Source organism: Orcinus orca, chromosome 3, assembly GCF_937001465.1.
Source record: "Orcinus orca chromosome 3, mOrcOrc1.1, whole genome shotgun sequence".
NCBI classification, from domain to species: domain Eukaryota; kingdom Metazoa; phylum Chordata; class Mammalia; order Artiodactyla; family Delphinidae; genus Orcinus; species Orcinus orca.
The window spans coordinates 141,388,446-141,412,953 of NC_064561.1; the positions used below are offsets into that span (position 1 = coordinate 141,388,446).

The window sequence follows — 24,508 nt, forward strand, 5'->3', positions numbered from 1 at the left end:
AACATAAAGACAAGATTCTGGGGTATTATAAGTAAGCTGCCCAAGATCACAGAACAGTTCGTGGCAAATCTATCATTTGGCTTTAACCTGAGGAGAATATCCCATAACCTGCTTATCCCTACAAATTCGTGCTTCTACTAAGCTCAGGCTTTCCCCTGGGCTCAATATTACACTTCTACTATCTTAAGCTATAATTCCTGAAAAACAGGTCTGAGTGACTGACAGCAAATAACAGTTCCCCAAAAAACTTCCCTGAAAGCTGAACAAATATGTCATCAATGTCACGATGTGTGATTCCTGAGCTGAAGCACACTTACTAGTCTCTCTCCCTCCCATTTATCTATCCTGTCTCTCTATCTCTTTTCATAATTATGGAGCTATGAGGAGGCGGGAAAAGCTATTAAAATATGCATGTATTAATGACAAAAATTAACGAAACACTGCAGAAATGATTTACACAACAATCTAAAATAAAAATACTAATGGCAAAGATGACCCAAGATCAAATAATTTTTCAAATAATTACACCAAAATTAGCTTATTCAAAAGACTTAAATACAGGAAAAATAAAGTTCCACAATTTAGTCAAATTGTAAGTGCAACTTATTTCTTAAATGCTTTTCTGACTTAAAAATATTCCATTCTGGGGTATTTTCTGCCTTTTTTCCAAGTACATATTTTGTAAACATTATTCAGATCATTTATCTATATACATGTACAATTTCATGTTAAGAGATTTATCGTAAAAATTCTACTTATTAAACTCTTCAAGTGGTGGCATAATTTTTCATTGATTAGACAGATCCTAACTTCTTAAGCACCCACTTATTGCTGGACATTTGAGTTGTTTCCACATTTTAAGAAACCGTTAGAAACCTCTTTGTGCCCTCTTTTTTGACATTTCAGATTTTCTTTCTAGCAGTTTCTTCAGAAGTAAAATCACTTAAGTAGAGAGCAGGGATTAGTGAACTAAAGGGGGATCAAATTAGTCAACCTTCTGTAAGTAAAGATTTATTGGAACACAGCCACACCAATTCATTCACATATTGTCTACGGCTACTTCAGCTACAAGGGCGGAGCTGAATAGTTGTGACAGAGACCCAATGACCCTCAAAGCCCAAAGTATTTAAAGTATAAAAATGTCACCTGTCATAATACCACCCACTAATAACCATTAATTTTTTTATTCATTTCAATATTTATGTACCTATAATACCTTTTATATATAAAAAATGGGTTCATGCATGACAGTATTATAATCTGGATTTTATTTCATGCCACTCAGTATTCTTCAAAAGCATAATTCTAATGGCTGCATGAAATACTCATAATATAGGTATATTTTAACCATTCATTTACTGGATATTTAAGTTGTTCCCAATTTTTCACCATAGTACTGTGAGAAACAGCCATATATGTAAGTCTTGTACATTTCTCAAATTAAAATTTTTTTCTTAAAAAAAAATACATTTACTGGATCAATGACTATAAACGTTTTAAAAAGTCACATTTATTTTTTTCCAGAAAGGCTATACCACTACATACAGTAAAGCATCTTATAAGAACTGAACTGTCGCATTACAAAGGATCTACTAATTCTGTAAATAAATCTGATATATATATATTTTTTAAATGAGCATTTCCTTAGTTATTAGGTTGCCTGAACAGTTTTCATGTTTGTCAGCACCCTGAAATTGTTCTTTTGTGGAAATTCTCTTCACGTCCTTTGCCCATTTATGTCCTGGACCATAGGTTTCTGTTTGCAGCTTTTATTTCATTGGTAAGGTTTTGTTAATTATTTTTTATATGCATATTCAATCTGTCCCAATTCTGTTTTTCATTGTTTCTTATATACCATTTAAAATTAATATACTGCAATAAGATCTCCAGATAATTTTTTTTATTAATTTTAGTCTTAAAATATTTATTTTAGACATAAAAATTTGTGATTACATGTAACAGTAACCTACTTACCTACACAGTATAATCTTAGGAAGATTACAACTTCTTTGGTTTCCCCCCTTGGATACAAAAAATTCAAATGAATCAATAAAACCCCCAAATTATGGCCAGCCCATATTGAAAGGGTACTTTTTTTCATCTTAGAGAGAGAGACTTTCTATTTTAACTTTGGCCACCTGGTTTTAAGCAGTTATTATTTTTTTCCAAAATAAAAAGCTACAGAAATATCAATCAAAAGGAGAAAGGCTCTAGAAGTTTGGGTAAGGAAGCTTGAGAAGTAAAGCTAATTTTTTCATTTATTTAGAAGAGATAACAGGTAAGAGAAAGAGCCCTGAACTAGAAATCAGGATACTCAGGTTCCAGTTCTGCCTTTGTTCAAATGACCTCTTCTGGCTTTATTTATCACTGAACCATGTAAACTGGAAAATCTCTAATGTCCAAAAAAACTCATAAAATTCTCATTCTAAAATCAATTCATTTAATATAAAATAATAAAATTCAAACATTTACTTTTTCCATAGATGAAAAAACTTCTCTCTCAATTCTTTACTTCATCATGCCCTTGTCCTGATATCATCACTTTCTATTCCTCATGAATTTTGAAGTAGTTACAATACTTAAAAGATTGATGGGATGAGAATGAGACTTAAAAGCACTTACACCAGTGCTTCTCAGACTGAGGTTCCTGGGAACACACAGGGGGTGCCCTCCTAAGAGAAGCAGCACTCCTTTCTGGAGTAATTTTTAAGAACCTCATTTTTTCATTAAAGCAATAAAGAAATCTTGGAAAAGAAAGAAAACTGACATGACTTTTTATGATAATACTCTTAATTTTTTCACACCTGTCATATTGGGCTACATCTCAGATCCTTCATGAGTATTCTTATCAGCAACTAAGCAATGGGAAAGTTTGAGAAGCACTGCAGATTTTAATTAACAACTATGATTAACAACTACTGTATCTCTTAATTACAGCTTATTAGTCTCTTTGTTCAGAAGAGCCTGCTTATGTTCTCACATGTAAAATAGGCTGTAATGAGGATTCCCTGAGAGTATCTATATGAGAGAAGTACTGATGTCATGAAATTTAAACATCCTATATTTGAAAGTGATTCTGGATAACCACTTTGCCTTGTACATAATTTATTTATATCAAAAAATTATAGACATATTCTTTATATAGTGCCTCAGGTTCATTATCTGCAAAAGTGATAAAGCCTACCTAATGAGACCAACATATAAGGTGTTTGGCACAAAGTAATGATTGATAAACAGTAGCCACTTTTTTTATACCTGCCACCTGATTTTTCTTGTGAAATGGACATTTATTATATTCTGATATTTAAGGTGCCGTTTTCAACACTGTAGTTTTCAGGACAAAATATCCAAATATATATAGATGACCTTTACTATTTTTTACCCTTGATTTTACCTTGAAAGCCAAGATTCAATAATTATATCATTTTAGAGCAACTTAACAAGTATATATATAAAAATTATCCCTAAAATTAAAAAGTAACACTGGATTAATGCTTTTAATTCCTTAAAAAGTACTAACCTGTTTTCTGAACTAGATGTAGAAGTGCTAGATGATGACAATGTATGAGAATTTGACATGCGTGAAACAAACTTCTGGATGGTGTTACGAGATGGAGCTTTGATCCTTGAGCTACGCCTACTGTGATATTTCTGGAACAAACTCTCAACCTAACATTGAAAAAAGACAGTAACAATGACATTTGTGCCATAATATACATATGAAGAGTTCTAGAGATTGAATTATTTGCCTTTTATTTTCTAAGTTTTTCACAAAGCCAATTTAAGGGCTTCAAAAATAAGAATACATATAGCTTACTAAGGATAGTATTTTTACAGCAGGTCAGTGTTTACTTTTTTTTAGTCTAGAAGAAAAAACTAATTAGTCAATAGACTATAAGAGAACTATTTACAAACATCAAGTAATCCTTACATACCTTCACACCTTTAAAATGACCACTGTCTATTTAAATTTAAAGCTCATGGAAAAATGTCAGGAATATCATAAAAATCTGTTGACAATTTTACTATAAAGCATTTATTAAAAAATTACCTCAAAATTCTTTAAAGTTTTCCTCCATAACATTGGGTCTGAAGGTTCTAGCTGAAACACTCGGAGCATAACAAATAGTAGATGAATACAAAATGTTCCACGCCCACAGCTGCAGTTCTAAAGAGTTTAAAAAAAACACAAACCTATAGTTTAATAAATCTGTGTTCTATTAGAACTCCTAAGTTGATCACTTTTAAATATTTCCAAGTTTATTATACTAAACTTTCTATAATTTTCTTCATTATCCTTATATAATAAGATATATAAGGATATGCAAGAAAAGCCTACAGCTATCTCCATGAATTAATCTCTTATTTTTGGTTTCTTAAAAAGACCAAATTTGTATTCTGAAGTACATTAAATCATAGTAAAACCCTTCATAAACACATTAAGTAAAAGTGTTTATTAGTTCCCAAAATATAATTTGAATTCTCTTTAGTTTGCTGAAGAGAATTACACAACTGATCTAAATTTAAGAATGTTACAGTGCATAGAGTTAGTACCACATCCTAATAAAAAGTAAAATGGTGACAATTCCTACCTGAGGCCCAATAAACACCCGGTATTTATTGTCTGGGCTGTCTCCTCCAATCAGGAAGGAGTTGGGCCCTATTTGCTGCAGTAAGTACAGCCTGGCCCGCATCACTTTGTTTACACGGCGGTTTGTTTCCTCAGGGCTGTATGGTGAGAAGCCATCTGGTGAAGGGGCTCTTCGAGGTGGCGTGATTCTCCCGCTCTGAAACTTCACAACATTTAAAAATTAGGGGACTCCCCCGGTGGCACAGTGGTTAAGAATCCACCTGCCAATGCAGGGGACACGGGTTCGAGCCCTGGTCTGGGAAGATCCCACATGCCGCAGAGCAACTAAGCCCGTGCACCACAACTACTGAGCCTGAGCTCTAGAGCTCGCGAGCCACAACTACTGAGCCCACGTGCCACAACTACTGAAGCCAACGCGCCTAAAGCCTGTGCTCCGTAACAAGAGAAGCCACCGCAATGAGAGGCCTGCGCACCACAAAGAAGAGTAACTCCCGCTGGCCGCAACTAGAGAAAACCCACACACAGCAACAAAGACCCAATGCAGCCAAAAATAAAATAAAATAAATAAATTTTTTAAAAAATTAAGAAATGCTTTAAAAAAATAAAAATTAGGTAAATTGCTCACTTCTCCATTAGAAAAAAGTTACCTAAAAAAGGTCATAGCCGACACCATTTTCATATTCTGAAAAAATGCCTAATATATAATATGATGGGACAAAATGTATTTTGCAAATGCATTTGTTTGATATACTCGTTATGAGTAAACTTCTAAAATCTGTCATCCCTGTAACTAATAATAAATTTTTGGCCTAGAGAGACAACCATGTGGTAATTTTACGAATTACCACATAAGTACTTGACTTCTTTGAAAAGTATTATGTAAATCAAAATAAAAAGCACAGAAAATTCGCCTTATAAGCAGGTAAAATGATTTGTTTCTAGTGATAAAAATTAAGCATCCAATTTCCTGGTTTCCACTTAAGGGATTACTAAATGCTCTTTTGTGACTGGTAATTTACAAACAGCTCCATGGAATTCCCCCCACGGTACACTCTGTAGAGAACTAGTGGCAAGTGACTCTTCCCAGATTAAGACATCTCACTGGAGGCTGATAAAAACTCTCCTGTGGTGAGGGTGATATATGTCGCTCTCACTCCACTTCACTGATTCCCCTAGAACTTGGTCTTTCCATCAGTGCCCTCTGGAAATTCTAGTTCTTTTTGATGCCTAACTAAATAGTTAAAAGGTAATAAAAGTTGGCGAGAAAACAAAGCAATTGGAAGCCTCATACAGTGCTGGTGGGAATGTAAAATGGTGTAGTAAAATGGTGTAGCTGCTTTGTGAAACATATGATCTAGCAATCCCACTCCTAGGTATATACCCAAGAAAAATGAAAAGATATGTCCACACAAAACTGTGTACAGAAATGTTCACAGTAGCATTATTCATAATAGCCAGAAGTGGAAACAAAATGCCCATCAACTGATAAGTGAATAAACAAAATATGTATATCCATACAATAGAATATTATTCTACAATTAAAAATGAATGGAGTTATACCACGGATGAACCTTGAAAACATGATGCGAAGTGCAAAAAACCAGTCACAAAAGACCATACATATTATATGATTCCATTTATATAAAATGTCCAGAATAGGCAAATTATATATAGTCAGAAAGTAGATTAGTGGTTGCCTAGGGCTGGGGAGAGACTGCTAATTAGCCTGGGGTTTCTTGTTGGGGTGGTGAAAGTGTTTTAAAATTTATTGTAGTGATGGCTACAACTATGTGAATATACCAAAACTCAATGAACAGTACAATTTAAACAGGTGAATTGTACATTATATGAATTATATCTTAATAAAACCATTATTTTTTAACAGGCAATTACTAAAAAGTAAAACAAAACCAAAAACAAGTACACATGCATCTGCTATTGGACTTGCTAAGTATTCAGACTATGGATATTCTCAAAGATGTGCAAAATGATGTATGCATAAAAAATATTTTTGCACCATTGTTTTTAGTAATGGAAGTTAAGAAGGAATATAAATGTCCATTAGGATGTAGTTCACCAAATAAGCCATGATTTATCCCGATAATGAAATGTTAGGTAGCTGTTATAAAGAATGAGGAAGTAACTTTGTCTAGCACATATCCCAAAATAGGTGTAGGGGGAGGGGAGACACAATTCTGTATTTACTTGTGGTAGACTTTTACTTTGAATGGCCCCCATGAACGACACCTCCCAGTATTTACACCCTTCTGTAGTCCTCTACCACGTGGATTCTGGATTTGGGCATGTAACCGGCTTTGGGTAATAAGGCATTAGTAAACATGATGCAAGTGGTGGCTTGATAAGAGCTTCCACGCTGAGATTTGCCCTCTTGAATCATACTTTTTTTTTTTTTGGACTTAGAAATTTATTGTCTCATAGTTCCAGAGGCTTGAAGTCCAAGATCAAGGTGCTGGCAGGGTTGGTTCCTTCTGAGGGCTGTGAGAGAGAATCTGTTCCTTGTGCTCTCCTAGCTTGAAACACTTGTTGCAACCCAATTTCCATACTGTAAGAAAGAGATGCCAACAGCCCCCAACTGTTCGAGGTGAAGCACCAGATATGTGAGTGAAGAAGCAGTCTTGGATATTCCAGCTTCTGCAGATGCCATGGGGAGCAGACATAAGCCACTCCTGCTGAGCCCTGCCCAATTTGTAGATTCTTGAGCTAATAAGATCCTGTTTTGAGCAGCTAATTTAAAGGTGTGTCCACATAAAGCCAATAAATACTATTGAGAATTTTGGGCTTTACTGTAAAAATTTTTACTTAAAATTTACTTTTTGAAGTATTTATATGCTTTAACAACCTCGGATGTGAGGAAAACCAAATCTCCCATTGTGGTCACTATATCTCAGTCATTTTGCCATTCACTCATTTGTTCTTCAAGGTTAGAATGTTTAACTTGCTTTCTGCCAGTGGAAGTCTGTCTGTCTCTCTCAGAGGGGTTAGCACCTATCTTTTTATAAGTCTCTTTGATGTCTGGCTCAATACAGAAGACACCTACATTCTCATCTATGCTTCTGCATTCAATCTGCTGTGATAACGGTGTTTTGGTTAAAGTACATGAAGAAAATCTGGCCTCACACAGATATGTATTTGGAAAATCCTTTTCAAATAATGATGAATATTCTTCTTTGATACTACATCAAAGGAGTGGTTTCCTTAAAGGAGGCTGTAATGTGGAATCTGAAACCACATAAACAAACTTTTCCTACTGTTACATTAAATCTCGATGGTTTATTTTATATACTTGGAATGGATCATTTACTAAAGAATGATTTTGTTTCATCATTCACTGGTCATATGGAAAATTCTGGTTCACTAAGTTATGCAGATCTTCTAAAAAGTTCATACATTTCATTGTGCAATATACAAAAAAAAAATCACATTTGATAATATCACTGGCCTATAGAGAAGTCTAAGTATCGGGAAGCTTTCAAGCTTACAGTGGTGGATATGAGTTTTCCAAAACTCTTAATTTTTGCTTGAAATCTCAAATTTTACCACTAGTGAAGAAACATATCAGTTGTTTTCCTTGAAGTGAGTCTTACTTAATTCTTCTTAAGGAAAATGTTTGCCAAATACCCAAGTGAAGAATACAGTTTCTACAGTCATAGCTTTAATTCAGGCAAATTCACCAGCAGTTTTACCCACCACTGTAAATGTTAATGCAGTAAAAGAGGCAAATAACATCTCAGTTTTATTACAAAATTAGTTTTGACCTAATGGACCCACAGGAAGCATCTCAGGGCAGGTTCCCCCAAGCAAGGGTCTGTGGGCCATACTTTGGGAATTGTTGCTCTAATAGACGGCTAGCCAATCTTTTCTGTGTTATAAATAAGTTTAAAGATTGTAGAAACTTAACATATTTGCTAAATCATCAACTTACAGGCACCGGGGAAACTTTTTTTCTCCTTACTCCTGGAGATTCAGATTTCACTGTGCGGCCTGATGGGGAGTTGCCAGGGGAAGGACTGCGTCGGCCTTTGGGAGCTGAGGAAGCAGCGCTTGCGTGGCCTTCTCCTTGAGACTCAGCTGCCAAGGTATTAATTTCAGATCCATCTCCTTTAATAGGGATTGGTTTTACCACCTAAATTAAAATGCCAATATTTTTATTAGTTAAAAAATTAAAAAAATAAGTAAATTTGAACATCAGACTAAGGCATGAGCTCAGTGAGTTTTTTATTATGCAGTATTATACAAATACAACAGACAATATATCAGCTTCTCTTTATTATTACTTTAAGCCATAAATGAAGACTATTTTTTACCCACACAGATTTTAGTCATTTAGGCTTTATCAACTAAATGTTGATAATACATAATACATTTTAAAATGTTGTCATACATGATTTTAGAAGATTTGGAATTAAGATCCTTAGATCCTACCTTAGAGATAAAACATCAAAATAAAATTGGAAAAATTGCTTTTCTTTTTTAAGTACAATGGAAATCTCTAATTAAAGGATTTTAGATACTAACATTAGAGGGCAGTGTTGCTTTAAGCATTACCTCTCCCACTCAACCAAAGGGATTAGTTCTTAGAACAGTTTAAGTTGCTTAATGAGAATAGTTTTAGCTATGTTTTGTTCAATTGTCTAGAAAATATCAAGGCAAATAAAACCACTGCATATAAAATGAAGAAGGAAAAAAAAAGCTTACAAAAGGATCTATTTATGCTTAATTTTTCATTTCCTCCTATGCTTTCTTCCTTATTAGCAGGTAACCCACAGTCACTCACCACAGGGCCTCTCCTGTTTCTCCTTTCCAGCCATTCGTGCTTCCAGGCTGGCATACAGGTTGCCTTCAGTTTCTCCCTGATCATTCGTTCTTCTGGGCGATCGTCCATCTTGTGCAACCCCTTGAGAGTTTCTTTATTCTCCATCTCACGACTAAAATGGAAGGAGAATGAGATTTATATATGAAAAAAAATTTCCAAGAACAATACGGTTCTATTTCATACTTTCAATGGACATGTAACTAAAAAGATAACTGTTAAAACCCCTAAATGATTTAAGCAAGATATGAAAATACCATTGTGAATCACATTATATTGTTGAAATTATAACATGGATAGTGTTGAATGTTGCCTGATAATATGAGTTCAATAATATTAGCCTTTAAAAAGAAAGGTTCTGGGCTTCCCTGGTGGCGCAGTGGTTAAGAATCCACCTGCCAATGCAGGGGACACGGGTTCGAGCCCTGGTCTGGGAAGATCCCACATGCCGCAGAGCAACTAATCCCGTGCGCCACAACTACTGAGCCTGCACTCTAGAGCCTGCGAGCCACAACTACTGAGCCTGCATGCTACAACTACTGAAGCCCGTGTGCCTACAGCCCGTGCTCTGCAACAAGCACCACAATGAGAAGCCCACGCACCACAACGAAGAGTAGCCCCCGCTTACCACAACTAGAGAAAGCCTGCACACAGCAATGAAGACCCAACACAGCCATAAATAAATAAATAAATTTATGAAAAAAAAAAAAGAAAGGTTCTATTTAGAAGGTGCAGGCTTACTAGTAATATTACTGCAGACCTTTGTTTCTAGGTAGTTAATAAAAAGCATCCTAAGACATTAAGCATTGCATTAACAAATACATTCATGAAAACTGCACTGTTTCTAATTACACCATTCTAACATACTCAAGTATATAACAGACAAATATTTAGAAGAGTATTTTACTACTATTTATCCCAGGAATTCCAACAATTTAAGTCAATATAGATAAAATCTGGTGGATATGCTCATTTGCTGAAATCAGCTAAATATTTAATAAGCTAGGTGAAACCTAACCACATCTTCTGTGATCCCACAATATTTTTTCAACACCTCAATGATTAAATTTGTTTTCTCAGAACATGATATAGTACTTGGGGTACTCCATATATAAATAGTAAAAATTACCTGGTACAAACATTTTGACCTTTACTCCATAATATATTGTGGAGTTACCATAATAAAATAACCTGCAGGCTGGTAACTTTTGAGAACTATTTCTACAAAGCCTAATAGGTAAAACATCCACTAACTTCAAAATACACTCATATCCATACATGGATATATGCAACACACAATATATACAGCCATGGGTTTTAAAACTGGTTCATAAGGAAAGAGTTAAAGCAACTGCATTCTGGGAGAAGTAACAATTTTAAAAATACTAAGCTAACTTCAGTAACTATTTTGGAAATTCTGTAGAGCTACAGAATAGTTATTTCTTTACACTGATAGGAAAAGGAAATACTCAAGGAAATACCAGAGATGATAACTGCAAGCTTACCAAAAAGTCAAATTTAAACTCCTCTAGGAATTTTCCAGCTAATCATAACTATAAAGCAGCAGTATTTGCAAAGAACCAGAAAAAAAAAACAACCCAAAGAACAAGACAAAAAAAACCTACTTAAAACTAAATATGCACTAGAAAGGAAGTAACAGTTAACTGGTTTTACTTAAGCATCAACACTGTGAGGGGAGTGAAAACCAGTATGTTAAATACCTCTGTGCCAGAGACTGGCCTAGATATTTTTAAGTAATGCAAAGAACACTAACATTTGAAACTTGCAAAGGGGCATTAAGGCCGTATAGTAAAATATTTCCACCACACAGGTACAAAAACTGTCACAAAGAAAGCGGCAATGTGGGAGGGAGGGAGGGAAGGAGGGAGGGAAGAAGGAAGGGAGGGAAGGAGGGAGGAAGTTGATTTTATTATTTACTTAAATAATAAAACACTTAAGTGTTTGGCTGTTATTCCTTCCCTAAATATATCATGAAGTGTAAATGTTAGGGGTGGTCAGAGGAATAGGGAGGGACGAGAGGCTAAGGAAGGAAGGGAGGAAAGGGAAGGGGGAAAGTAAGGGAGAGGGAAAGAAGGCGGGGAGGGTAGAGACAGAGCAATACTCTCTCAAAAATTCATCCTGCTCAGTCAGTACTTACCCAGGGAAGCTCAGATTTATAGGCAATCAAATTCATGGGCTGACTGCATACTACAAATTCACTTACAACTCTGGTTTGAAAAGCACTTTCCCCCCTGTAACAATGTTGCAAGGCATGGCTTAGGTTCCCAGGCTAGTAAGTCCCGTTGTAGAACTGCAGTGCATTTTTACACCAGATGGTGCAGCACTCCCTGACAAAGATGCTTATCTTCCCCTGGTCCTAGAGGTCTCTCCTCCCCCAAATTTGTTTTATGAGCATCTCTTCTCAATTCTGTATTTTCAGTGTCTTTTCCCTAGTACCCGCTCAAACACACAGAGAACTCTCCTTATCTAAACAAATCTTCCTGGATGATGTGGCTTCCTTAAAGTCAGTATGATTTTCCTCTTTCCTTTCCACTTGTTTTCAAAATACTATCATCTTTCCAACCAATTTCTTATTATAAATAATAGAGGATAAACATACTAGTAGCTCAACTTCTGCACACATCTAAGATTATTTCTTTAGAATAAATGCCCTGAAGTGGAACTGCTGGGTCCAAATGTACACAAAATTAAGCCTTCAGGTAATACTGACAAATTATTTTCAAGAAAACATCTTCCATTCAAAACACCCAGGCCAAGTTGCCAACTTAGTTGGTCTGAACTAGCAACAGCTTCTTCACTTTGAATCTTACTCCAATCCAGGCTTCACAGAGCAGCCAAGGTCACCTCCCCCATTAAAACCCTCTGGTGGCTTCCCCCTGGGCTTAGACTAAAATCCAGAATGTTATGGCCTGTGAGGCCCTGCATCACCCAGTCTTACCTCAACTGAAGTCACCCGGACCGCCCACGCCCTTCTGTTGTTTCTTTCACTGACTGGCTCCAACATCTTTCCTGCTCGGGTTTTTTGCACAGGCTGTTTCTTACTTGTCTACTTTTTACCTTGTTCATTTCTACCCACTCTTTGGCTTTTCTTCAACTCCTTACAGACCTTCCCAATCTCAAATTAGGAATCTCGAGTTCCACTCTTTCACAGCTCTGTACTTTTGCTTTAAAGTGCTCATTGCAATTTGCAAACCTATAAACCACCCCCTCCCCAAAATGTAAGCTCCACAAAGGGAGGGCACGTTTCATCCATGGCTATACAACCATCTAACAATGTTGGCTTACAGTAGGTATTAAAATAAATATTAAATGATCATTTACTAACATCTTTGGCAGCTGTAAGGATCTTCCTAGTTTTAAAATTTAATGATTACTCATGTTAATCTTTTTACAGTTCTGTATTTAATTAAGACTCAGTTTGTAATTTAGAAATTATTCAGTAGAACAATTTTTATTGTTCCTAAATTGATCTGCAAATATAAACCTAAGTGTTTTTTCTAATGTCTTCATAAGTAATAACTATATATCATTAATTCTAAAATGTGTATTTTTTCACATTAAAAAAAAAAAATTTACCCCGCCTAAGGAAGGCAGCTAGGACCCTCAGCGTGTCTTCCTGGAGCCCCGGCTCTTCCAAGTCTGCCATGGGGGCACCTGGTCCCCGGCCCCATTGTCATCCCCAATAAACTTGTATAAACTTTCCTTTCTTAGTTCAACTTTCCCATGCCTGTGCCTCACATTTTAATATCTCTGAAATCTGAATGCCTCTTAGAATCAAATGCTGTTACAATTTAATGGACAGGGTTTTAAAAATTTCTTTATGGTATAGAAAATAATGGTACAATTTATAACCAATGGAATCTTAGATTCAATGAAATATACAGTAAATTCTATTCTACATGCCAGAAAAAAAAAAAATCATACCTACTTAGCTTCATTTATCTCTGAAAAGAAAACCAAACTGGGAAGAAAAACAAGTTTTTCTTACATACTTACCGTTTTGTTATAACCTTAACATATAGTCTTCACAGATCAGACATAAACAGGGTTTTTATTTTTACCAGCTATGTGTGTATGTCTACATGTATATAGCAGTGATTAGGCATCTTATCCAATTAATATCATAGCTATAGCAGGAAAGTTGTTTGTTTGTTTTTTTTAAACACAAGCTAATCTAAACAGATAGTTGTAAAATCACTGCAAGATTAGAGGGCTCTAATCCATTTTGGTTAAACATGAATAAGAGAGTTATTCTTGCCCTATCTATTACCTAGAACCATACTTCTTATTTTAACTAAAATAGTAGCTTGTATATTTCTGACTTTTTAGCAAAACAAACATATATATTTTGAGAAACTACTTTGAAGACCTAATAAAATTTTATTCAGATAACTATGAGAAACTTAACATTGTTACAGATTAAGCTTTATCCTCCTTTCCTATTTATTTAGAAAACATGAGGTTTCTTGCATTTTTTGGTTTCTAAACATTCCTCAGAATGAATTTGTGATTGACCTAGAGCTTCAAAAAACCTTTTTCCCCTGAGGTTAGGTTTCTAGTTTAGACTCTTCCTAGACCTACAGAATTTACCTGCTATAAAACGAGATGCTTCAATGGCCCCTTCTCAGTGAAGCCACTCAGTCCTGCCTTTATCTGACCCACTGTGGTACCAGCCATTGTTGATGAGACTGCCACTCTTGTAGCTCTCCCCCACCTGTTTTCTAGGAGATGATTTTTCCCTAGTTCTGTTTCTAACACTCTGACTAGCCTCACTGGTATCATATACTAGACCCTCTTCCTGGAACCCCTTAAATGCCAGCCATTGCCCTCTTCTCACAGCACTAAAATACTCTCTTCTTAAGCACACCAAGATATTTCACATCTCTCTGTCTTTGCAGATGATTTATATCCTGAAAGGAATACGCCTTTTGTCATCTCATATGCCTTCAGTAAAGAATTTCCTACTGCCATTCTACAGCAGTTAGCCATTCCCTCCCCGTATGCTAGTATTAATTATCATACAGCATAAACTCAAGTATTTGTTTAAATATCTGCTTCCCTCACCACACTGGGAGCTCTTCTGGGACAGGTTGCCACATCTTATTCATTCTTCTATCATCAGTGCCAAATGTCCTGGACAGGCCACAAAAGGCACCCTACAAGAAGCCAGAGGGCCTATCCAGCCATAGCCAATTCCTCTTCCCAGGGTGGTGTCTGACACCCGGGGCACCATGCTTTATATATTTGAACCCATCCTGAAGTCCACAGCTGGCTGGTGTAAGAATGTGCCCTGATCCAAACACCCTCTACACTGGATGGTGCTATACATCTTCACCAGACCTTCTCTCTATGGGAGTTTGAGGACAAGATACATGGAGAGTGTTATGACAGGAAGAATGGCATCAAAATAGAGAAAAAGAGCAAAGTAGTAAATAGGATCAATGAGACAGAAATAAGGCAGAAGAGAGAAATCAGTCAGAAGGAAGATGTAGTTAGCGACAGGGAGAAGGGAATAAGCAATGAACCTAAGAGTTTTACCTGGGTCCCTGTCCATGATGTCAGCCAGCTGGAGCTACTTTTACACATACCTCCCCACGTGGTGAATCACCATGTTCTCCAGAGGCCACATGTATGTGCAGAAACTTCACGGGTCCTTTATTTTGCACTGAAATAAACCCTAACATGTCTCTCTTCCCTGCAACCCCGAAGAGCCGGATGAAAACACTAACTCAGCACATTCCCTGGCACACAGAGGACATTCGATAAACACTGAAAAACAGAATCCTACAAGTTTACTATAATTTCTTTAAGGTATTTCTTAAATGGTTCATCTTTAGCATGAAAATATAATGTTAGTCAACAACTAGTGATTGGAGAAGTAACTGCCAGACTTATGTCATAACAGAAAAAGTGAATGTTATGTGTCAGGCAAGGTGTTAGGTGCTTTACGGGTATTAACTCATTTCATCTTCCCGACAACCCTATCAGGTCTTTACCATCTGAGGTCTGGAGAGGCTGGGTTACAAGCCCAGGGTCACACAGTTTTAAGTGGTAGGAACAGGCTTCAAACCCCACTCAATCTGACTTTGAAGCCTGTGCTCTTCACTGGTCTAGCAGGTCACTGTCAAATCTGATTTTGTCTTTACAGCGAGTCAGCATCAGATATCTAAGTTGATATCTACTTGATGAGGATTCAAAGAAGTTTAAACAAGTTTTTTAAATGGTGACTTTTGTTATAAGAATTAAAGAAGCACATTAATTTTATTCATTAGTAGAGTATATCACTGTAATAGGAGTAACAAAGAGTATAATGATTATATGAAACCCTTCTGGAAATTAATGGGGTTTAACCTTAGTATACATAAAGATTTCCAGAACAGTTTAGATTATGGATAACTTTATTTAGGGAGAATCTCAATTCTCTCAGTGTCCAAGCAATCTCAAAGAACCCTGGAAAATGCACTGAATTATTTGGGACAGGCACAGTTCAGAGCCACCCAACTGAGGTCTGCTTGGGAAGTTATCTTAGCAGCAGGAATTCACATACTAAAACCCACAAGCTTTGTTACCAAGAGGAGAGAGAGCAAGGGAGGAACTATCTCCCAAAACAAAACTAGACCACTCTGGGACCCTTAAAATTTAAGTTGCCAGGCAAAAGGCAAGAGAAGGAATGACTTCGGAAAGGATGACGAGAATGTGGTGAAGCATGAAGGCTAACAACAGAGGCTAACCATCCCTTACCATCGACAGGGCACTGTGCTAACAGTGGGTCATCTCAGTCAATTCTCATGAGAGTGGGACTCTTAACCATCCCACTGGCAGATAAGAAAAAAAGCAGGGAGGTTATGTGTCCAAGGTGATAAAGTCTGTGAAAAATACTGGATTTAACTCAGATATGAATGATTTCCAGGGCAAAAGCAAACTTAGTATTTACAACTGCTTAAAATTCATACACCTAGATCTGAGGCCAAAAAATCTGTATCTCAGTGGTGGAACAACTCTGTTTTTCCTTAAGATAATTTCTCCAGAGATATATTGTCATTGGCAACTGCTGGCCTTTTCCCTCTTCTGAGCAAGAAGGATTAGATAAAATCATTGGTAAGGCCAACCCTTCCATCTTTATGTAATGCAACATTTACAACATGTCTAATTTTACATAAGAAATAATACATAAAAGTGGCTCACATTATGAAAATTAGTCCCCAGAAGATTTCATTCCAGGTTGTGCTCGGTAATGTTTGGCCCTAAGAACTAAAGATGGCACAACTCCTATTTATTTTTACCAATAAACAGGCAACTACTTTTTTTTCCCTCAATACAGAGTAAATATCCTCTCTTTAGCACAACAAAGGACTGTTGATTTCTTAATATGGGTATGGCCATGGTATAATCAGTTTTATAATATGTTGACTCTCTATCAGAAATCTTCATCAGGGTGAGAAAAACTATTTCTAGTATTGTGTGCAAACCTTCCTATTTAGTCCTTTGAAGGATACAGGCACAGAATTTCATCCTCAAAAAGCTCACGTTCTGGTTAACTACATCAAAAATTAAATAATATGGAGGTCAAATAACAAAGATGACAATATAGCTTACTATCAACAATGATTACCAGCAGCTTAATACCACCTTAGTTATTCTGATTGATTCATATTTATAAATTATTCTAAATTGTCTTGCACATACTAAAAATCAACTTACCTGATATCAAGGATTCCTTTCTATTAAAATATCACCCCATTTGAGTTTTAAGATTATAATTATTCTCCACTAAAAATTACAGAATTCTGAAAAGTAGAACATGGTATAGAATCGTGATAAGTATGTTTGAAATTAACCAAAATTAAACCAAAAAATTAGTGGATAATCATACTGCAAATACTCGCTCTCTAGCTGACCTAGGTCAGCCTAGACAAGGAAAGTGCAAGTTCTTTGAGGGCAGGTCCTTTCCCCTGGCATGTCCTGCAGCCACAAACAAAGCACCCAGAGCAACAGATGCCACGGACTTGATAAGCAACCAATGATTTGGAGTCAGAGCAGCTGGTTATCACTTCAAATCAACAAACATCTGGGAGGACTTCCCTGGTGGCGCAGTAGTTAAGAATCCACCTGCCAATGCAGAGGACGTGGGTTCAAGCCCTGGTCCGGGAAGATCCCACATGCCACGAAGCAGCTAAGCCCGTGCGCCACAACTACTGAGCCTGCGCTCTAGAGCCTGCGAGCCACAGCTACTGAGCCCACATGCCTAGAACCCGTGCTCCACAACAGGAGAAGCCACCACAAGGAGAAGCCCGCGCACCGCAATGAAGAGTAGCCCCCGCTCGCCACAACTAGAGAAAGCCCGTGGGCAGCAACGAAGACCCAACCCAGACAAAAAATAAATAAAATAAATAAATTAAAAAAAAAAACTCATCAGGAGGAAAAGATAATTCAGACAGCTCAAACATACAGCAAATTCAGGAGGGAAGTAGTTATGTAGAGACAATCAAGTATATGCAATGACTATTAAAATTGATAAGAAATTTAAAGAAAATTAAAGGAAATAAGATGAATCAAGTCAGTAATCAAGTTAGGTTAGTAAGGAAATGAATATCCTAGAAGATTTAGCAATTTGAAATAAAAAATATTATTTTTTAAAAAGTAGTCAAGGAGGAAAACCAGAGAAGGTGAGGGCAGGTGTCTCTTCAAGTGAACACCCCTCATGTGTGGGCATAAAAGAAAACAAATCAGACTAAAGTGAAACCAACACGTCAGTTCTATAATGTCTTATGATTCAAGTTCAATGAAATTCACTGACTTGTCACAAATTATGAGCTGAAATTTGATGGTAATATTTATGCAGACAAGTGAAAATTATAAAAATAGAACTAGACAGAAATGAGTTTTGTGATTTTGTAAGATTCATCGTGTCACAAAATATATGAATATCTTAGTGACAGAAAAACTGAATGCAGTTCTGTTACCAATGATAAAACAAATGGACTGAAAAGTTGCTAGGTTACTTAAACTAAATATTTTACAAAAATACTTTATTTACTCATCAAAGTAATCACTTCTGTAACAAAATTTCTAAGTAGTACTATTCTTCTATCCATCTTCCTATGGGATAAGATTCACACTATTCTTTTCTTCTCACTCATGAACTCAAGAAAATCTACAGGTTTAATGTAAACTATTTTTTAAGAGTCATTGTTTACAGGGGGAGTTTAAAACCAATATGGTTGCATTTCTCATTTGTTCCTTTCCAATAAAAACCCATGAAAGCTTCAAATACTTTTTACTCTGTAAGCCTGTATTCTTTTAATATTCAGTGCTAAAAATTCCACTGTTTATTCCTTCCTCTGTTGTGTCCTTGATAACTGACGAAGAACCTTTAGAAACTTTGGGGAAAAAATGGGACGTATGAACATCCTCTTCTTTAATTGTTGAATATAGATCAGTAAGCAAGGAAAAGGATGCTAATTTTTTACAGTATTTGGCTAAATGTGTATTTGCTTTCAAGAATTCCTCTTTCATGCTACTTGACAAACCTAGGGTTGGGAATGTGTAAAAGACAACTGATGCATAAATGTAAGTGAGCTTTTATACTACATTACAGAAGTATATCGGAACTCCCTACACTACTACTATTGGGGCAGTTTTCAGAAAAGCAATGTGTCCTGTCCTCCATCTAAAGGCACTGGTACATAATCCATGGCACAAAGCAGGTATTCCAGGGGGAAAAGATGGCTGCTCCTTCACCATTTTGGTTTTCATCAAAAAGCTCCCAAGTCAGTGTTATGGGGGGCTCTGATGTATGTTTTTCTTTGGAACCTTCTCCAATGGGTGTGTGATGACATTTTTACTAAGTCAATTATCTTGAAAGAAATGTGGCAGCTTCAGTTTGAATATTCTAAAAGATCAAATGAACAAAACTAATAATTGCAAAAGTGGTATGTTACTGCACATTTTCCCTCCCACAGTTTAAGAAAAGTGGTTTAAAGTTAAAAATGTAACATTTTGAGTACCTTCTGTGTTAATAAAAACCCTTGGACTGTTTTTAACATTCCCAGATTAATGGATGAGAAGGCATATAGTGCTGAAGTAGAGCACAAAGCCCTCTTACAGCCTTTTTGCTAGGAGAATGATTTCTTTCAAACCCCGTGGAACAGCTAGCACTATTTCTACAGTACTTCCTCCTAGCTGGTGGAAAGGCATGTTAACTGGGATGCTCAGAATGAGGAAGAATGACTTCCTGACAAATGTAGCTTTTCTTCTCTATGCTTTTAATGCTAGAAAACCACTCTGTTCAATGAATGTTGGCACGCCTACTACGTGTAAGCTCTGGGCTAGGCAACAGAGATACAAATACGAAGTGGGATAAAGAAAAGTAAGACAGGATCTCTATCCCTCTAGGCGCTTAGTCTAGCAGAACAGAGAAAACAGATGCCAACCTTGCTATAATAGATGTATTTTAATATATCATAAATAGTTGCAAGGATGGAGTGGATCTCCATCTTAATTTTATCTAGGAGAGTCCTAGAAAGATCTACAGAGGAGGTGATGCCTGAATAATATATATATATTTTGTGTGTGTGTGTGCGGTACGCGGGCCTCACTGTTGTGGCCTCTCCCGTTGTGGAGCACAGGCTCCGGACGCGCAGGCTCAGCAGCCATGGCTCACGGGCCCAGCCACTCCACGGCATGTGGGATCTTCCTGGACCGGGGCACGAACCCGTGGTCCCCTGCATAGCAGGCGGACTCTCAACCACTGCGCCACCAGGGAAGCCCGCCTGAATAATATTTAATGAAAGAACAGGACTGGCAGGCTTGGAGCCAATGAAGGCTGAAAGATTTTCTTGACAAAAGAAACAGCTCTGGTGAAAATAATGTTCTATAGAATATTAAACAGTTTATGATTCTGCTGTTTAGGAAACACTAAAATAAACACGTTCATTTAAAGACCTATGTGCATCATATTTTTCCAAGAGGGAAAAAAAAAAGAAGGTAACACAGTATTCCTTGCACTCATTTGGCACAGAAGTCCTTTAAGCAAAACATCTTTGACAGAGTAGTAGTGGTCCTTAGAGAGAAATGTGTATGTGATCATCTCTATATCCTTTCTGGCTCAAATGAGTCAATAGGTCTAAGAAGAAAAATCCAGAGAAGAAACTAACACCAGCTGTTTTAATGTCTTAATATAAGGCTTCACGGGCTATCATAAAATTCAGCAATTGTCTTTAGTGCAACTAAGCCTCCAAGAATCAAAATATGTGGGAAAAAGATCACCTGACAGCCAGCTTGAGATGAGTAAATTCACCTGGTACAAACTCATCTTAAGAGAAGTGGATGTCAGACATACAAACGTGGCCCAATCTAACCACTAGCAGAGGCCAGAGTTTGTCACTAAGATTTGCCCCAGGCCCAGTCTGCTCACTCTCTGCCAAGGACTTAGGTCCGGGGTGAGGACAAAGAAGGTATCAGCCAAAAAAACAAAGCCAAAAACCCGATAAGCCATTTGCTCTAAATAGCTCTATATGCCTAGAGGAAAGCCCCAGAATCTGAAATAAAAAAGGGGCCTGGGGCACGGTCCTCACTTCACTGCAAACCCCTGGAGCTCTGGCACAGTGGAAGCACTCGTGTGTCTTCAGCACTGATGACAGCACTCCTGGCAGTGACTGGTGGGAAGCAGATCAGGGCAGAAGCAGCATCAGTGCTCAGCAGAGGCAGTGAGACCAGTGTGGCTGAAAGAGGCGAGGGCAATGGCCGAGGAGGCAGAGCTGTCCGGAGATGGCTACAGGGAACTGACCAAATTCCTTCACTAGTCATGCCAGGCCCACACTGGGGAGTTTAGAAAGTATGGCGGTGGGGTTTGTTAGGGGCATTGATGGGGCAATGGCCACCCAAACCAGTAAAATCTTGGTTGTATACACAGCAAAATCAAAAGGGCTTCTTATTCAACAGAAATGACATAACTTGAAGGACATGTTCCTAGGATAGGGTAGATAAAGAAGTCATACCACAAACATCATCAAGATGGATGGCATGGTGATCAGTGGCATGAGCTCTGGAGCTAGAATGTCTGAGTTAAAATCCAAGGTCTGACGCCTACTAGCTGTATGGCTTTGTCCCAAGTTATTTAACCTCTCTGTGCCTTTCACTGTTTTAAGCCCTTAGCGTATAGTTCTCATCTCACAGTTTTAAAATGAATGAACATGGATGAAGCACTTAAAATAGTGCCAAGTATATGGTAAGCACACAATAAATGCAACTACTACAACTATTACTATGATCATTATTTATGATCTGCTACTCTTTATGGAGACCTCCTCTGAACTGGGTATCATGCTAGGTGCTATCCTTACAGGGGCTCCAACTCTCACACGAGGCTACAACGTTAAGTAAGACACATTGTCTCCCTGTGCAGACAAAGAAACTCTTACAGAAAGATAAGTAACTTGACTAAGGATCCACAGTAAGTGGGAATTCTTTGTTTCAAAACCAGGTCTCTCTGGCTTCAAAGCCCTGTGCTCTTCCTTCTAGTCTATGTTACACATAATTTCTTTTAACAATATGTTAGTTGAAAAACAGATGAAAATAGCAAAATACAACTTTTTTTTTCTAGTTACAGGAGGTAACAATGTTGATTAGAGACATCTGGAATGTGAAGACTGCCAAACAAGGCTACTACGTGGCCCACTACCGGTGGGGTGCAAGGAGGGAGGTGAGAAGACAAAGGAGGAGGCTCCAACTGTGTCTTTAATATTCGTTTCTTTAAAGCACAGATACCCAATTGCAGCAAATATGATAAAATATTAACATTTATTAAATACAGGCAACGGTTTTATGGCTGTTCGTTATATTATGCTCTAATATTTTCCCTCTGTATGGCTGATATATTCCTTAAAAATAAACATGTGCTACTGAATTACTCTTCTCTACACTGTGGGAGGCTTCACAAAACCAAAGAAAAATAACAGGACTGGGGAGTCTTGAGATTAAGAGCCAAGTCATAACTAGGCCATTAGCCAGCTACATAATCTTTAAGTGATTCACAACCTTTCTGGAGTTCAGGAATTTACCAAATCAGATCAGACTACAAGATTCAGGGCCATCCAGAATGAACATGATTCATTTATTAATGCCACTATGTAAATGCTATAGTTCTGTGAGGGAGAAATAATATCAAAAAATATAAAGCTCAACAGGATCCACAAACTCCCTCTAATTGTTGTATCTGGAGAATACCTCCCAACAGTTTATTTGTATAAAATATTCTTTGTACATCTATAATCCAGTGGCTCCTGGTGTTTTAAAATGTGAGAATCCTTTCTCAACATTACCAACACCATAGAACAAATACGGATCCACAGACCCTGTGAAAACTCAGACTAGAAATTACTAAACTTTTAGACTCAGTACCCCCGATAGGCACTATGATAAAAGCAATTCAAATCTGATTATTAAAAGGGTATGTATTATGTACAAGGGACTCTATCAAAGCTCTCTCAGAAAGATAAAACAACCGTTAGGAGAAACATTCAAGAAAGGAGAGACCACAAAACATGGATTTCAAGGGTTTTTTTTTAAACACTGAAAACATTAACTTTTCTAGTTTTTTTTTTTTTAAATGAAAGAACCACAGATTTCTCTTCCTTAAAAGACACATAACCATTTTGCATATTTAAGTGCTCTGAGTCAAAAAGATGTGAAGTAGTAGCCTGAAATGAGAAATGAAGCATGGTGGCTTTCTGGCCAAGTCTCAGCTTCAGTTGTGACAATGTTCCAATCTGAATTCTAACTCCCGAGTCCAGGGCTCTCTGCGGCCACAAAGCCTGCTTTTCCCATAATGTGGTATCATCATTTCAGAAATGCTTAATCTGTGTCAAGTCAGAGAGGTGAGAGTTTGCTTTTTTTAAATGGAGAAAAGCTGGGATACAGTGTTAACATTTAATGAGTCATTCTGACTGCTAATATGAAAACACAATTACTGCTAAAATTTTTTTGCTTTTGTATTACTAGAAAATCATAATATTTTCAGAGAATGCTTGCCATTCAGCCAATTAGTACTCCTTATTTAAGTAACATGAATAGATGTCACTGCAATTTATTTACTTATTTATTTTACTTTTAAGATCTACTCTCTTAGATGCAATTTATTCTTTAAACTGAAAAAAAAGTGACATCTTTGGTTAATTACATCTGGTATTTAGGACATAAGCTTGACATATTTGGGTTAGACAACTTAAACATTTTATATGGAATGAATTTTAATACCTTACACAATATATTTTTTTGGTTGTTGTTTTTTTTTTTTGCGGTACGCGGGCCTCTCACTGTTGTGGCCTCTCCCGTTGCGGAGCACAGGCTCCGGACACGCAGGCTCAGCGGCCACGGCTCACGGGTCCAGCTGATCCGTGGCATGTGGGATCTTCCCGGATTGGGGCACGAACCCGTGTCCCCTGCACTGGCAGGCGGACTCTCAACCACTGTGCCACCAGGGAAGCCCTATTTTTTTGTTTTTGACTTTAGGATTTTAATACAAAATATCATCCCTCAGTGGGCTGTACGATTAATCTGTCTACATCAGCAAGTATAAATCAATTTAGCATACAGTTCACCTCCTTTAAAAAAAATCACTCCCTACTTGCACAGTCCAATAAACAAGTGGAAAAGCTGGAGACAATCGATGCCTAGCAATGTATTAAGCCGATACACCACAAACGTGCCAATAAACTACAAATAATGGCCACGTAAATTCTCAAATGAAATCTTTTACTTCTGATACTGGTGTGTTTGCTAGTGTTCATGTTCTCAGCCTTTCACAGATAAGAACTACCGAAAAGTACCACGTGGTTTATTTTGAAGTAGGTATTTGGATTTGAACCTCAGGAATCTCCCTAAGTGACCTATGGCCAAGTTGTGATCCAACAATCTCTGTACTAATATCCCCTGGGAGACTGAGGTCTCCCCAGTAGATCTTGACCAATGTCATAAATTCCTCAATCCCTTTCAATTATTCCGGAATAATTCCTATTCACTGAGTGTCCATACACCCATCTTAAAACAAACAAAAAACCCTTCAG

At 37.2% G+C, this 24,508-nt stretch overlaps 1 protein-coding gene across 2 annotated transcripts in view; it reads right to left on the bottom strand.

Annotated features, from left to right (window-relative positions):
* Positions 1 to 24,508, bottom strand: part of MAP3K1 (mitogen-activated protein kinase kinase kinase 1) — an 81,820-nt gene that overhangs the window by 31,402 nt on the left and 25,910 nt on the right. For both annotated transcript variants that reach the window (XM_004275160.3, XM_033437871.2), the window contains 5 exons: positions 9,387 to 9,537; positions 8,535 to 8,735; positions 4,593 to 4,793; positions 4,052 to 4,168; positions 3,521 to 3,669 (listed from right to left, as the gene is read on the bottom strand). In XM_004275160.3, coding sequence (XP_004275208.1) covers positions 3,521 to 3,669; positions 4,052 to 4,168; positions 4,593 to 4,793; positions 8,535 to 8,735; positions 9,387 to 9,537 — 819 coding nt within the window. The remainder of the gene's footprint in view (positions 1 to 3,520; positions 3,670 to 4,051; positions 4,169 to 4,592; positions 4,794 to 8,534; positions 8,736 to 9,386; positions 9,538 to 24,508) is intronic.